Genomic DNA, 15,683 nt, shown 5'->3' on the forward strand with positions numbered 1-15,683 from the left:
CAGCAATTTTTCAGGTGGCATGCGGAGGCCAGAGATGGGTCAGAAACCTGGCAGGTAACATTGCTCAGGCTTTGGGTGGCAAAGTGGGGGAGGGGGTTGCCTCCCTTACAGACCCCCTGTTTTCACCCACATTTCACCTTCACCCTGTCCGCCTCAGCCCCCAATCTCCTCTCCCCATTCCCCCCAAGGGAGTGCCCGCCTAGCTCCAGCGATGCCCTCCACCCCGACCCCTTACCTTGCATCTGGCTCCAGGTTGAACATTGTTAGGAACTGGACGCAGTCCCAGCAGCGGCCACCGCTCCCGGTGGCGCTGCTGGGTCCAGAGATCAGCCAGCCATCTGACTGGCTGGCCGCTCTTGGCAGCAGGACTCTCTGATGAAGTTGGATGAGTGTGAAAGCCTTGCCTCAAGGGAATTAACATCCCAATGGGCATTAAGTTATTATGGAGCAACTGGACTGGGCGAGAGTGGAAAATACACCCACTTCCACATCTGGCCACTGCGCCTATTCGCTGGATGTAAAATCCAGCCCATTATGTTTGACACTGAAATCTAAATAGGAACAATTACAGAATGCAAATATGCATTTCCCCTTTTAATAGCATTCTCATGTGTCCATTCACATTAACTTTCAGCAGAGGTTACAGATGACAAATTGGAACTTTGGCTGTGAGGTCAATTGAAGTGCCACTCTCCCTGCCCACCTGAACAAACATCATAGAGCAGGAGTCCAACCTAGGATCTTTCCTGGTCTACAAAGCTCCGCTGTTCACTTTAAATGCAACTAGCCATCATGGCAGCCTTTGTTTGATACTTTAATTGTTTTGAAGCTTGGATTTTTGAAATTCTTTCACAGTAATACATAGATTGTTCAGTCTCGACAGTTACTACTAAGTAATTTATCAGATCACATTTTCAAATGTCCTAATGGAGACTGAGCCAGTGGTGCCTAATTCCCTGAAGTATTTTACTAAATTCCTAAGCTTAGTATTCCATCCTAACCACAGCAAAGACCTCTATTGTTCTACATTATTAAAGTGTGCATTGATGGCTGGATTGCTTTGCAACCTACGAAAAATGACCCGCAGTCTCACATGTTGAAATGCATCATTCCGTAAACACTCTAGTGCTAGTTCTTAGATTCCTCACTCTCAGGAGAGCCATGTTAACAGGGAGCATGGGTCAAAGAGTCAGGGCTGTAATGTTGTTGCCCTATCTACAACCTGGGCTCCCTTCTTACTGGAGTGCAACATCACAGAATTAAACCTCTGTTAGACCCCATGAACGGTACAAATATACATGTTGTAGTCAAGATCTTAGACACAAGTCAAAAGCATCATCAGCTTAGTTTTTATGTTACTTCCGCAGCATGGTACATGAATTACACACAAATATACCCAAGCTGAATATTTGCCTGAAAACTTTTATATATTCTTGGTTACACCTTTGATAGTGAGTATCCCTTGATAGTTATTTCACGTTTGAACATAAGTTTAAATAGTAGATGGTATGGTTGGCTGATAAGCCTGCCATGTATCACAGAACAATGGGCTTGTGGCCACAAGTTCCACAGAATCGGAATTGTTAGTTTCAGTTCTGCCATCCTGGAGACAAAAGAAGCTTCCCGAGGGAAGGATGGAGTTAGAAGGTTAAGAGCTGATTCGACTTAAGTTTCCGAGATATTACAGGGAGGTGATATGGTAGATAGAGAGAAACCATTTCCACTCATTTCGGAGTAAGGGGCTTGAATTTTCCGACAGGAAAAAGGGTTGGAACTGTTTTCGCAGCCCAAAATTTCAGCTCTAGGAGTAAGGGACATGGCCTAAAAGTTAGAGGCAGGCCTTTGAAGTGAAGGTAGGAAATATTTCTGTCTGCAAAGGGTGTTAGATGTTTGGTACTCTCTCTGCAAATGGCAATTCAAGCTAGGTCAATTGTTCATTTTAAAACTGAAATTGATAGATGTTTATTCACCAAACATGTTAGGAGATATGGGTAAAAAGCAAGTATATGAAGTTAGGTCACAGATCAGCCATGATCTCATTGAATGGCCGAATGGGCTCCAAGGGCTAAATAGCCTACTCCTGTTTCTGTGTTCCTATGAGAGAACGAAGATGGAAGGAATCAATCCAAGTTACTCCAGGTACAGCTAATCAGCACAAGAACAGAAACAGAGGCCTGGTAACATGTCACTGAGTCTATCCTGTCCAATGAGACACATTCATAGTGCATGTAAAGAGGGGAAGGAAAGATAGGAACCAAGAAGGGGGAAAAACAAAAGATCTGGGAGAGCAGACTTTTATTTAAATCACACACAATGCTCATTCTCTTGACTAACTGGATCACTCTTGTAACAAATTACTGTTGTCATTATCAATGTCAGTATCATATCTTGTTCTGTGAAGCGCTTTGGGACATTTTTACTACATTAAAGGCATTATGTAAATGCATGTTGACAGAAAGTATTGAAGGATAAGACTGCAGGAGACACTTTAAAGCTGTGCTACTATAATCCTCCCAACAAGCAATAATATTATTGGAAAACATTTGATATATGGAACAAACATTTTAATGTTTCAGTTAGCATTGTTCAACATATAAGGCAGGTGCATACCCCTGAACAGGTTCCGTGGTATTTGGCAAGTATGACCACAGCCATTGGAACAGCATTTCTTCAGTCCCGAGCACTCATCATCTACCTCACAGCTTTCAACACAGGCAGCAGCGAAGCCACTGGCCTTCTCTGGAGCGGGACAATCACCTTGTTTCGCTGACTGGATTGATTTGAGAAACTCACAGCTGGTCAGGCACTCATAGTGTTTCTTTGGAAAGAGAGACTGGAAATTAAATAAAAACAACTGATTTATTTACTAAAAAAAGCTTTTTTCTCGAACTAATGCTGAAAGATTTACAAAACCAGTTGTTTATATGGTAAATAGCAAGGCTGGAAGAATTCTATAATTAATGTATTTGTTTTGTGAACATTTGAAAAAAAATTTGGTCCCAAGTGATGAAACTCATTGTGCTGTCTTTCCATTTCAGACTGCAGTTTCACATCCCTCTTGGTACAGTATTGCCATTGGCGTTTAAATTCAGTAATCCTACAAATTGAACCAGAATTTTGACTTATCTTCAAAGTTGATAGTAGCTAAAATAAATCACCCAAGGGTGGACCTTACCTCACACTTGCTTTGGCAGTGAGTCTCCTGTAAGTCCCAGGATTCTTTGCAGGGCTCCAGGCACTGTAAAGCAGAACAAAGTGCCTGTTAGTGTCAAAAGCCACATCAAAGGGATAAGATGCATTAAAGTCCATTTCTATCCATGCCTGTGGCTCACTCTTACACACTGATGCCCTCTTAAGTGACAGGAATGATGTCTTAGAAAAATTGGAAAGTCATATTAACTCCATTTGAGTTGTCAAATCTATTCTGATGTGGTTAGAGATACTGCAGTGTTTTCTTTGGCAAAGGCATTTTCAGCGAAAGAATTATGATGTTTTCAACTCACTAATTAAAAAAGAACTCAAAATAATATTTACAGTCTTGAAACAAAATGCAACTGTTGCACTGCATGATGAGATAGATCTTTACATTTTTGCATGCTAGATCGGATTGACTGATATATCTGTGACCACCCAAAGAGCTGATGCTTTCCAAATGTAATCCCTGCTATAACTAAAAGCTCAAGCCAACCAGCTATTATATTAATATCCAGTCCTGAATGTGCTCCATTCATGTTAAATAGTCACAGAGCTATCCTGCTACCAATATTTACATATAAGCAATTTTACTGACTTCCCAACACCATTTTTGTTTAAAATGTCATCTAGAATGATTTCAGTTTTGTACACCTCACGGATCAAAGTTAGAAACTAGTAGCTGCTGTTGACTAAGAGACAAAGCCAATAATTGCTGCTATATTTGTAATACTGCCTTAACCACCAGGGACTTTATGACAAGTGGGTTTAATGTCTGTGTCTGAACCCCATCCAGTCATGAAAAAGACTGAAACAATTGTTCATCTAACCCAAGATTTAACATTCCCGATAGCTCATACTGACAGGAAAAGAAGTGTCTTTATATTCAACTATTTTTATCTCAGGCAAAGCTGTTTACATTCGAAACATCTCATTCTGTATAATGTCTGGCCAAAAATAAATACTTTGGCTAAAATCCAGTCAAGCCACGTATGAGACCAAAGCTTTGCAGAAGAAAAAAAATCTAAGTTGATCCAACAATGCGTTATGATCAAGACCATGCCATTGATCGTCTCTGACACATTCAATGACTGTTCTTCAAACTGAAATGAAGACTAGAAGTGTAATTTCTCTACACCATTTGAACATAATTTCCGGATCTTAGAAATTATACTTGGTGGTAGGTTAGATTTTTAAATGGATACAGACAAATAGACAGATGGATGTAGGGAGATCCACTTCTGCCTCCAGGTGGTTTAGAGAACAAGGGAAGTAAGATCAGAGGAAACTACTTTTCATGTGGGAAGAAAAACTTCAGTCTTAATGATAAACATTTTACTGGGAGGAATTTTAACATTTGGTTGATAGTGTAAAACCATTTCAGCCACCATTAAACATGCTTTTACCTGATTTTTATTTTCATTGAGCTCCAGTTGTAAAATACCTTGCTCTTTTTTTACATCTCTGCACCATCGCATTGGTGATCTTTTAAATCATTTCATTAAGCAGACTGCAGGTGCACCAACCTATCAGCCCCTCCATATCCATTGACCCTCTTCCTTTCACCTCTCCTTCCATCTTCCAAGCTAACTAAAATGCTTGTTTATTTTTCCAACTTCAGCTCTGATGAAGGGGACACACCCGAATTGCCTGAACCTATCTTTGGAGAAAGAAACAGAGTTGACATTTCAAGTCCGTGTGTCTCCCCTTCAGAGGAGTCTGAAGAAGACTCTGAAGAAGAGTCATATGGACTCGAAACATTAACTCTGTTTCCCTCTCCACAGATGCTGTCAGACCTGCTGAGCTTTTCCAGCATTTTTTGTTTTTATTTCAGATTTCCAGCATCCACAGTATTTTGCTTTCATCTTGAACCTATCTTTTCTTTTTACATATGCTGGCTGACCTGCTACGTACTTCCAGCATTTCCTGGTCTTATTTGAGGAAGGAATTATGGGTTTATTTAGTTTTGAAATTTAAAAATAAATTAGGGATGCACATAGAACTACTGGTTTGTCCCACATTAATAATATATGCTAGAATTTCTTTAGTATGTTGCCCAAACACACTGATTTATTACAGGTAGAGTACCTCAAAACCAGCTATCCCAAAATTGACGGTGTCTGAAAACCTGTCATTTTTATAATGTTCCATGTGTCAATTTTAATTGAGTAAAATTTTAAAAATAACTTACTGGAAAATTCAGCTAAATGCTGCATTGGCAGGGTGTGCTCCAGACTAGTTACCGGCTTTGTCAGTTTGAGCGCTGTTCTGTCCCGCACTCCAAGTGACCCTTGACCCTCACCCCCACCTGGCTTGACCCGAACTGCCCATGGCCCAAATCACCCAACCCGAAAACCAGCAATATCCAAAATCCAGCAAAGTCTCGGTCCCGAGAGTGCCAGATTTGAGGTTACTGTACCTGTATACATTTGCACACAATGCACTAACTGTTCTCTTCACAGACCATGGCAAAGGCATTTGACTAGCAATATATATCTTACATAGTAGAAAGACATCTTATTTACGGCACAAAAAAAACAGCCACTCAGCACAACAGGTCCATGTTGCTGTATATGCTCCACACAAATCTTCTCCCACCCTTTTTCATCTAATCCCATCAACACATCCTTCTATTCCTTTCTCACTCTTGTATTTATCCAGATCATCCTTAAATCCATCAATACTATTCACCTCAACCACTCCTTGTAGCAAGTTCCACATTCTCACCTTTCGCTGGGTGACAAAACTCCTTCTGAATTCATGCCAACATATGAATTAGGAGCAGGAGTAGGCCACTTAGACAAATGCAGGATAATTAAGGAAAGTCAGCATGGGTTTATCAAGGGAAAATCAAGTTTAACTAATTTGCTGGAGTTTTGAGGAGGTAACAGAGAAGGTTGATAAGGAAACATTGTTTATGTGGTGTATATGGATTTTCAAAATGATTTGATACGGTGCCACACAACAGACTTGTGAGCAAAATTTTAGGTCATGGAATAAAAGGGAAAGTAGGCACTTGGATAAGAAATTGGCTGAGTGACAGGAAATAGGGAGTAGCGATAAATGATTGTTTTTCAGGTTGAAGGAAGGTTTGTAATGAAGTTTCTCAGGGGTCAGTGTTGGGACCCTTGCTCTTCCTGATATATATTAATAACCTAGACTGTGGTGTACAGGGCATGATTTCAAAAGTTGCACATGATACAAAGGTTGGAAATGTTGTCAACTGTGAATGGGATAGTCTTGAACTTCAAAAGGACATAGATATGTTGGTGGATTGGGCAGACAAGGCATGGTGCGACAATATAAAGGGAGAGCCTCTAAAGGATGTGCAGGAACAGAGGGACCTCAGTGTATATGTAGATAGGTCATTGAAGATGGCAGGGCATTTTGAGAGAGCAGTTAATAAAGCATATAGTATCTTAGGCTTTATTAATAGGGGCATTGAGAATAAGAATAAGGAGGTCATGTTGAACTTGTATAAGACACTAGTTAGGTCTCATCTGGAGTACTACATCCAGTTCTGGGCGCCATACTTGAAGAAGGATGCGAAGGCTTTGGAGAGAGTATAGAGGAGATTCAGAAGTATTCCTGGGATGGAAAACTGTAGCTATGAGGATAGATTGGAGGGGTTGGGACTGTTTTCCTTGGAGAAAAGAAGGCTGAGATGAGACTTGTTAGAGGTATTCAAGATCCTAAGGGGCATGGACAGGGTAAATAGTGAGAAACTGTTACCACTCAAGAGAACATCAAGAGCTGGAGATTCAAAATAATTGGCAAAAGGAGTAAATGTGATGTGAGTAAAATTTTTTTCACCCAGAGGGTGGTTGGAGTCTGGAACAAACTTCCTGAAAGGATGATGGAGGCAGGTTCGATCGAGGTATTCAAAAGAGAATTGGTTTCCTACCTGAAAAGAGAGAATGTGCGAGGTTACAGGGATAAGGCAGGGGAGTGGGACTAGGTGAAATGATCTTTCAGAAAGACAGTGCAGACTTGATGGACTGTGATACCTGGCCCTTTGAGCCTGCTATACTCATTCAAGAAGGTCATGGTTGATCTGATTTTAGCCTCAACTCCACATTCCTGCCTACCCCCAATAACGTTTCACCCTCTGGCTTATCAAGAATTTAACTACCTCTGCCTTAAAAATATTCAAGGTCTTTGCCTTTTGAGGAAGAGAGTTCCAAGGACTCATGACCCTGTGAGAGAAATAAATTCTCCTCACCTCTGTCATAGTGCATTTAGGAATTCCCTAGTGGATTTATGAGTGACCATCTTATATTATGGCAAAAGCAAAATACTGCGGATGCTGGAAATCTGAAATAAGAACAGAAAATGCTAGAAATATTCAGCAGGTCTGGCAGCATCTGCAGAGAGAGAAACAGGGTTAGCGTTCAAGACTGTGACCTTGAAAGTGGCAGAAAGTCACTAATCAGTGATTTTAGCCTGAAAGGACTACACCAGTCAGCTGAAACTTTTTGTTGTGACTGACCGCATGGTTTCCATGTTTCACCCTTCATCTGCTCCTATCAGGTCAGTTTCATTCTACGATGAGTTCCCATGTACACCCACCTCCTCCAACGTGGCGAGTCGTAGACACAGCGTGAAACACATGCGCCATTGGGAAGGAGCGAATCCACGCTTTAAAATGTTCTAAACTGCCTTTTAAGTCAACTCAATTTCTTTCCCACCAGGCCGTGGGGCTTCCCACTGGACTAGCAACCCCACCTCGGGGAAAGCGGAAGAGGGAGGGATCACGTCGGGATCCCACCCAGACATCATTTTCCCACGGCATTCTGCTTCTTCTTCGCAGATTGAGGCACAAGCATTAGTAGTAGGAATGGGACTGACTGAATTTCTCCCTAAATAGCTGGCATGGACTTGATGGGCGAAATGACCTTCTCTGTGCAGTAATGACTCTATGCTGGTGGTTAACCAGAGCCTGACTGCACTTCTTAATGCAAAGCTTTAACAAGGCTCTAACGAGTTGAATGGGCCTTTCCTCCTACATTTCTAGTGCAATTTTTACTCTCTTTGAAAGGTGGGAATACCAAAAGCACTGATAAAGATGGAGAAATCATCTACCATTCCACTATTCTTTACTTGCGACCATTTTTCCCACTAAAATTAATGATCACGCAAATAGACCCCTTCCTCTCCTGTCACCAAACATTTGTTTTAACCTATCCACAGATGAACCATAGGTTAACAATTTGCATGACAATGCATTTTCCCCGTGCAAACACGTTGTCATTCTTATCGTCCAAAATTCATGTAACTGCAATATTATATAGTTTAGAAATTTTAATGATGTGCTTTCGGTCAAAGTACTATTGGGAACACAGCACACAGATAAAGGCAAGCAATGCAGTTGAGCACTGTTAACATCTTGAAGAACCCTTACTCCAGCATAAATGCATTGAAATTTTCATTATGGTGACTGCCCTGTACCTCCTAGGCAGCAGTAATTGAGGGCATTATAGGAATATAGGCATGAAACATATATTAAAGCCTTCGTCAAGATTATCAGCAGGATTTAAACTGCTACAGCTGAATGACATTACTCACACCCTTCCATGTTTGTTCCATGCCTTTGGTTTAAATGGTGGAAACAGCACCCACTTTTCACACCGACCAACAGGTAACATTACCGGGGCCGGAGTTTCCCATCCCGGTGAGGAGCTGAATCGTGCTGAGCGGGCTTAAAAAGTGGCGGGTGGGACCCGCTTCCGGGATTCCCGCTCCCATTCCCAGCACTGGCAATTTTCAGTGGTGCAGGAGAAGGGGGCGGGTCACTAGCCTGCACGCAGCTGCTCTAACATTGCCGGCACCATCGTGGGAGTGGACTTGGAGGCCTTCTGCAATTTTCATGGTGTTGGGTTGGTTTTTGAAGTGGGCGTGTTCCACACCAGCACAATGGGGAACCATATGAAAAGGAAGTTCAAAAGTTGTTGCCAACTTCATGGGGAGGATCTTCAGGTCGGCAAGTGGGGGCGGGGCCCGCTCGCCAACGCATAAAATGACGCAGGATGACGTCGGGCAAAACTCCTGACGTCGGGCAAAACTGCTGATGTCACTCCGTGTCATTTCCATTTTCAGATCAGCGGGGGTGCGGCCGAATCAGCTGTGCGCCCGCCGACCTGTCAACTGCCTATTGAGGCCATTTAAAAAGTACTTAACATAATTAATGGACCTGCCCATCCAACCTTAGGGTTAGCGGGCAGGCCGGGAGCCCTGGCAGGCTTAAGAGAAAGCATGAAACCTCATCCACGGGCAGGATGAGGTTTCATGAGCGTTTTTAAATATTTAATGAAGGTTTCACTAGAAGTGATGGACATGTCCCAACTCATGTGACAGTGGCACATGAGGGGACATGTCAGGGGAATTTTGATATAGTCTCTTTAACATTTTAAAATTTGGAGCCAATCTCCCTTAGCCTGCCCGCGCCTGCTCCTGCACATCCCCCCCGACTGAGGGAAAATTTTTCCCCCTGTGTCATAAGGAGGTGCTGCAGCGTAAGTTATATACATTGTTAATACAGTGAGTGATGATAGAGCTTTTTTTAAAAAAGGTAAGTGACCATTAAATAACGTGTCTACCAGGTTGTCACTTCTGACTTCTGGCAATGCGAAAGTGTAAATGTCTTTGGATGCATTAGAATGCATTATCCACTAGATAAGGAGCTATTCTGCATTGTACAATAATGAAATAATGATGGTGTGAAATGTGCCCAATGCCTTGATTTTTTTCCTTGAAGTTCAGCTCAGCTATCTTTTTCGCTGTTTCAAAGCCCTGACATGTCTAAGCTTCTGGCTATCTTTAAAGGACTTCATGTATTCAGTTCATGAGGGTTTGTTGACACAATTCTTCAACAGCACCTTGCCTAAGCCAGCGAGGCCCGCATCCCATTAAAAAAAAAATGAAAAATTTATGAATGTTTGGCTGAGTTCCAAATGCATTATGTTCAGCAGAATTAGTTGACACAGGCATCAAGGGGAATGTGAGCTTGGCTATTTAGACAGATTCATCCACTGTCATAACGATTGTGTTTTAAGTGGATTTTCAAGTAATGTTTATTTATTTTAATAGATTTATGAGCTTCTCAAAGACTTCCAAATGTTACTAAAGGACTCATGGGTTCTGTTTATAATGGATACTGGGAAAGGAGCTATTGGGGGGGGTGGGTGGTGATGGTTAGGGGACCTCACATTCATCTCCAGAACTGGGCCAATGTCTCAGTGAATGGGGGCGGCCTTTTAACCCACCTACGTCTCCACCTCAGGCTGCTGCAGGAGTGGTAGGCCCAACTCTAGCCTGCCCCTTACTCCCCGTCATGAAAATAGCTTGGGTGCGCATTGCTGCTCAGGAGGCGGGATTGCGACGTGAGGAAATCTCCTTCCTCCCAATTCCCACTTCCAAGGTGAAAATCCAGCCCCAGGATTCCCAGTTCTTCGAGCTGTCCTGCTTTCCTCTGGTGACGTGTTAATGGTGCTGTCAGTGGCTTGTTCTACCCATTGCTATTGTAACCATTGCAGGAGATGGAGGAAGTTGGCCATGTGGACTGTAACAATCCTTGCTCTTCGTTTCAGATTTACACATTCCAGTACTAATGACACCAGCTGGGCACCAAAGTCTGCCCTTGTGTTGATCTTCAAGCTGATCCTGCTAAAGGCTGCTGCTTCCTTCCTTTTCGCATATCACTTACAATCATTTCTTGAAGAATGTCAGCTGCAATTTTTTAGGGTTCCTTTGGGTATATAATCCAAGAAGCTAGGCGAATCGAATGGGACTCTGAAAATGTTCCTAGAATGGGGTCTAGCAGTCTCTTTGCATTACATTATTTTTATTTTAACACAGTTTGCACTACAATATCAATGATTTATTGCTCCCCAGCATTCTGATTTATTACATATTCTGGCAAGATAAAAATAACTGATTCTGGTTACATAATTTTCTCCTTTTATTTTCTCTGTCGTTGGGCAGCTGCAAAAACAATTCAATTTTCAATAGGGAGAACCTTCAAGCCACAAGTTTAACTAAAATCAAGAGAAGGATTTGTGTAGCCAAGATTCACTTCATAATCTCTCCACGTTTCCTATCTCTGCACTGCGGGGGGCAAAGAGATATTTAAAAATATTGAGGAGCCGCGTTGTCTCAGCTTTGATTCCTGATCTCCAACAGGGTGCTGAAAGGTCTCAGCTACACTGGATAAGAGATGGAAAGCATTAGTTCCAATCCTGATTGCTACACAGTGAGGATTCTGCAAACTGAGAATGTTTGAATGTCAGGTCAGGGTAGGATTGTGGTTGGACGCAATGCCCACCACAGCCAATAGTCTATCAGCACATCCTGACTGAACATTTGAGTGAGGAATAGGATGGCCAGCACTCATGGAACCATAAGTCAGTGCCTTTAGAAGAACTAGGGACAAAATGGAGGGAAAAATGAACAGAAGTATCTCAAGCTAAAGAAAAAAGTAACACTTGAACAAAAGTTCTTTACAGTCAGAGTACATCCAAATCTGTAAGCCAATACAGCTCAATTGGATCATGTTCCACTGCGATCCATATTTCCGACATGTTGCTTGACATCTTTGTTTCTTGACACAGGTCGGTTGATATCCCTATTTATGCGGACGCCTGGGAGTCAAGCGGTATTTGGCCTCCCATTGCAAATCATCATGTGAATGGCATTGAAAATATTATAACCCTGAGCAAGTTAGTAAACTGTAATCTAATCGAAAGGCTCAGGTGACATTGTAAGCCACAAAAAGCCATTTATAATACCCATTTAGAGGACACAAGTGTAACTAGAGGACACAAGTATAAAATTAACAAGCATAAAGCAAGGCCTGGGATTAGAAGGAATTCTTTCCCTCCCCCCCACCCCCTGCCCCAAGAGTCGCAGACGTGTGGAATAGATGGAATAGATTTCCGACTAAAAGAACTAATCCTTCGTTGATTAATATTGTTATGAACCCTGAGCACTATAAAAACACATAGGAGTAGAGGCAATTAGAGGCTGTATGGAACGTGATGGAATCTGAGCTGCTGGGATCGTGGAAATGTCATGCCAACCAGTTTAGCATTTAAGAACAGGTAGATATTCTGGAGGTTTGTGCTACTTACCTTTGGGAGAGCAGAAGCAAAGTGTACACAAGCTTAAATGAGTTAGTTAGAGTTCATAAGAGAGCAGTTGAGCTTTGTTATTTGTATTGCTGTAGAGGGTTGAACTGCACGGCCTTTTGTGATTCAATGCCCTCTTCAGTTTACATCAGGAATCCAAGATTATATCACGTGTCCAACGTTAAATTCACTTCCAAGTTCCTTTTATGAAGCAGCAGGCAATGCATTAGGCATGCTGACCTTGATGTCTGAATTCCTAATATATACACCTGTCATCCGAAGCTCCGTGCCTAGAGTACTACATCATAAAATTTAGGCCACGATGTCGTCTCATTTCCCAATAATGCATGCATGATCAAGTTCCACTACTCCTGCAGTGATAATGTCACTAATTTAATCCTTCAGCGAAGACATCATCATGTATGAATGGAATGTGGTGACCTTGCATTGGATATCCGCCATGATATTCATAGATTCTTTTAAAATGAAAAGTTTTGGGCGTTCTTTCAAATTAGCACCATGTGTATGTTAAAAAAAAAATCAAAAAGGGCCTGGGTGGGAGCGGTTATATTGAAAATAACTGCACCTCATGATTCAATCTCTGCTCTGAGTGATCAAGCTGAATTTTCCCAGACCCATGGCATCTGGGAGGCAAGAGGTCGGGACAATAGAGAGGAGCCACATCAAGATGGCTCCCTGATACATTTCTATGAGTGGGGAGCTTTCCTGGGGTGAGCTGGAAAGAGGATCAGCTGCCTGCTCAAAGCCGGCGGGCAGCCAATTATGATGGTTAAGGCCCCAATCAGGGGCCATTCACTGGTCTCGTCGATATTTTTCCATTAGTGGAGCAGCCCCTTCACCAAATGCAGAGGCCATCAGCTCAATGGAGGCAGAGTCCCTGAAACAGGCCAGGGGTCTAGTGGAGCTGGAGGCTTCATGCTCCAATGAGAAGGCTAAGGTCAGAGAAAGCCACATCCATGACCCAAATGATTCCTCCAGGGAGGTTTTCCCTCCACTCCGAGGAGCCGAATAGCTTCAGCCCGCATATTTATTGAATTGGATCATTGATCTGAGGGCACCTCCATGTTGAAGTGCCCTTGGAGGCCCGGCCCACCTCAGTAGCCCCGCCTGTCCTGGTGGGGCGCTGCGCCTTCAGAGCTGGCGGTCCTCTGACTGGGCCGGCAGCATCTACATCCTGCCCGCCCAGCTTAACTGTCTGCCCAGCTCCGAGGTGGCCAATTAGGCAGCTGTCTCTCAGGAGATTGTGTCGCCGGTCTCACTGCCGACAACTTGAGAGATCGGGACTCCCATTTGATCCTAACGTCAGGTCCCTAAGCCTTCAAGAAAATCCAGCCCTTTACAATGAGATTGTTTACATTTAATCGCTCTCAATCTTTATGCATTTATATATCTTATTCACTTATACATCTTTCATTTGTTATGGATGCTATGCAAACTATATTACAGACACTTATTTAAAACAATGCAACTAGTGGTGTTAATTAATGCCACTGGCGATGCCTGATATAGGACGATGTTTTTGTTATATGTATCAATGTTTTCAGAATCTTAATGGCGCTGGGTGAGAGTGTCCTAACAGGGTTAATTCCTCACTCCCAGTGGAGGGCTCCACTAACAGGGAGCACATACCAGAGAATCCAGCATTGTAGCCCTATTACTTTGAACGTAGCTTCGCCGGCTGATGGCAAGGAATTGACTCATTAAGTATCTCAAAAGAAACAACCAACCTATGGAGTTAGACCTCCAACATTGTGCTTCTCAAAGCTTGCTACATAGGGAAATATTGATGCATCCTTGAGGATTCCCTGCAAATGCTGACACCCTCCCTGCATCAATTCATCGCTTCCAAAAGGTAGAGTGGCTGCTCAAAGTGAAAGCAATGCTATAGTTGCATATCATCAAGCCAGGAAGTACAGGAAACACATAGCACACAGAATTCTCAAGACAACATTTGTTTGGTACTCGACGGACAGAAATCAAATAACCTCACAGGTCCTTACAACCCATGGGACCCAGTTTGAAAACCTTGGTGCCAACAGGACTTGTAAATTACTCAGTAACTGAGCAACCTCTGTACAAGGCAGTTGCACAACATATTTGCTTAATTTGTAAACATGGCAACAAAGCTTTTTGATATTGTCTGTGTCAATGGATCATTTTTCTTTCACTTTGGTCATTATTTCCTTCCATTTCAATGAACTCTTAGTATTTATGTCATGTACAAACTTGCCTTAGGACAACAATGTGCAGTTGCAGCCTATTCCCAAAGCAGTCCGAGCTGCCGAGCTTCAATTCAACAACGTTCACATGACCAGACAGCATTCTGGTGTGAAACAAATGCAAATAGCAGCTATTTCACTCCATTATACAGATCTGCAAGATTATAGCCAGTGTAGGAAAGGTAAATCTAGAACACTGCGTCAAGTTAAACCTAAAATGTGGGTTCTAAATTTAAACTTCAGTAACAGTCAAATTGAGCATTGATGTCAGGTTATCACAGAGGTATCAACGCATGGAGTAGACTTTTGGGGAGAGTAGTGAGTATAAAAATTATGCGCTCATTGTGACGGGGAACTGCAGAATCCTTTCATCAATGGGTTAAGATGGACTGAGCGGCCTTTTTAGCTGATTGAGGAAACGTTACCTTTAAAAATTCTGCAGAAAGGAGAAGGGGTGAGCACAGATCATGCAGGAGTCATTTGAAAGGGTGAACAAAGGGGCAATAGAGAGATCTAGGCCTGAATTTCACGCTCCCCTGCAGGCAGGTATTTGGGCGCGGGGGGGGTGCAGTAAATTGAAGAAACGGATTCCCTCCAGGTTTTCACCCACCCTGGCCATGCAGTGATTTTACGCTGGGTTGGGCAAAGCCTCAGATGGGCTACATGCCCTTGCCCCAATTGAGGCCCTTAAGTGGCTAATTATTGGCCACTTCCGGCCCAGCATCAATTTTTAGGCTGGCAGGAGGATTTCCCCAGCGTAGGGGAAGCCTGAAATTGAATGGGCTTAGGTCTCGAGCAGGGGGTGGGGAGGGGGTTTGGTGGGGTGGGGGGGTTGGGGGGCGGGGGGTCCTCCATCAGAAGCTCTCTTCCAACTGAGGGTTCGTCCTCCCCCCCAACCGTTTAAGGTCCAGTGATCACTGGACCTCCCTCTTCCCTCCCACTGGCCTGTCCCCCAACACCCCAATCACCCACTTTCCGCTCCTTTAGGCCTTCCCTAGCCTCCCCACCCTGGGACCCCGAAAACTTACTTTGCCGTCCAGTCCTAGGACTTAGGCTCAGACATCTTCCTGAGCTTTCCCATCTGCAAAATGCAGCTCCTGTCGCTGCAGGGACTAGAGAGCTGCCGGCC

General features: G+C 43.1%; 1 protein-coding gene across 1 annotated transcript in view; it reads right to left on the bottom strand.

Annotated features, from left to right (window-relative positions):
- The window catches only part of anos1 (anosmin 1), a 193,040-nt gene that overhangs the window by 76,204 nt on the left and 101,153 nt on the right, over positions 1-15,683 (bottom strand). The window contains exons 3-4 of the mRNA XM_078545237.1: positions 3,176-3,238; positions 2,611-2,833 (exon numbers count right to left, since the gene is read on the bottom strand). Coding sequence (XP_078401363.1) covers positions 2,611-2,833; positions 3,176-3,238 — 286 coding nt within the window. The remainder of the gene's footprint in view (positions 1-2,610; positions 2,834-3,175; positions 3,239-15,683) is intronic.

The sequence above is a fragment of the Cetorhinus maximus genome, chromosome 7 (assembly GCF_964194155.1).
Source record: "Cetorhinus maximus chromosome 7, sCetMax3.hap1.1, whole genome shotgun sequence".
NCBI lineage: Eukaryota > Metazoa > Chordata > Chondrichthyes > Lamniformes > Cetorhinidae > Cetorhinus > Cetorhinus maximus.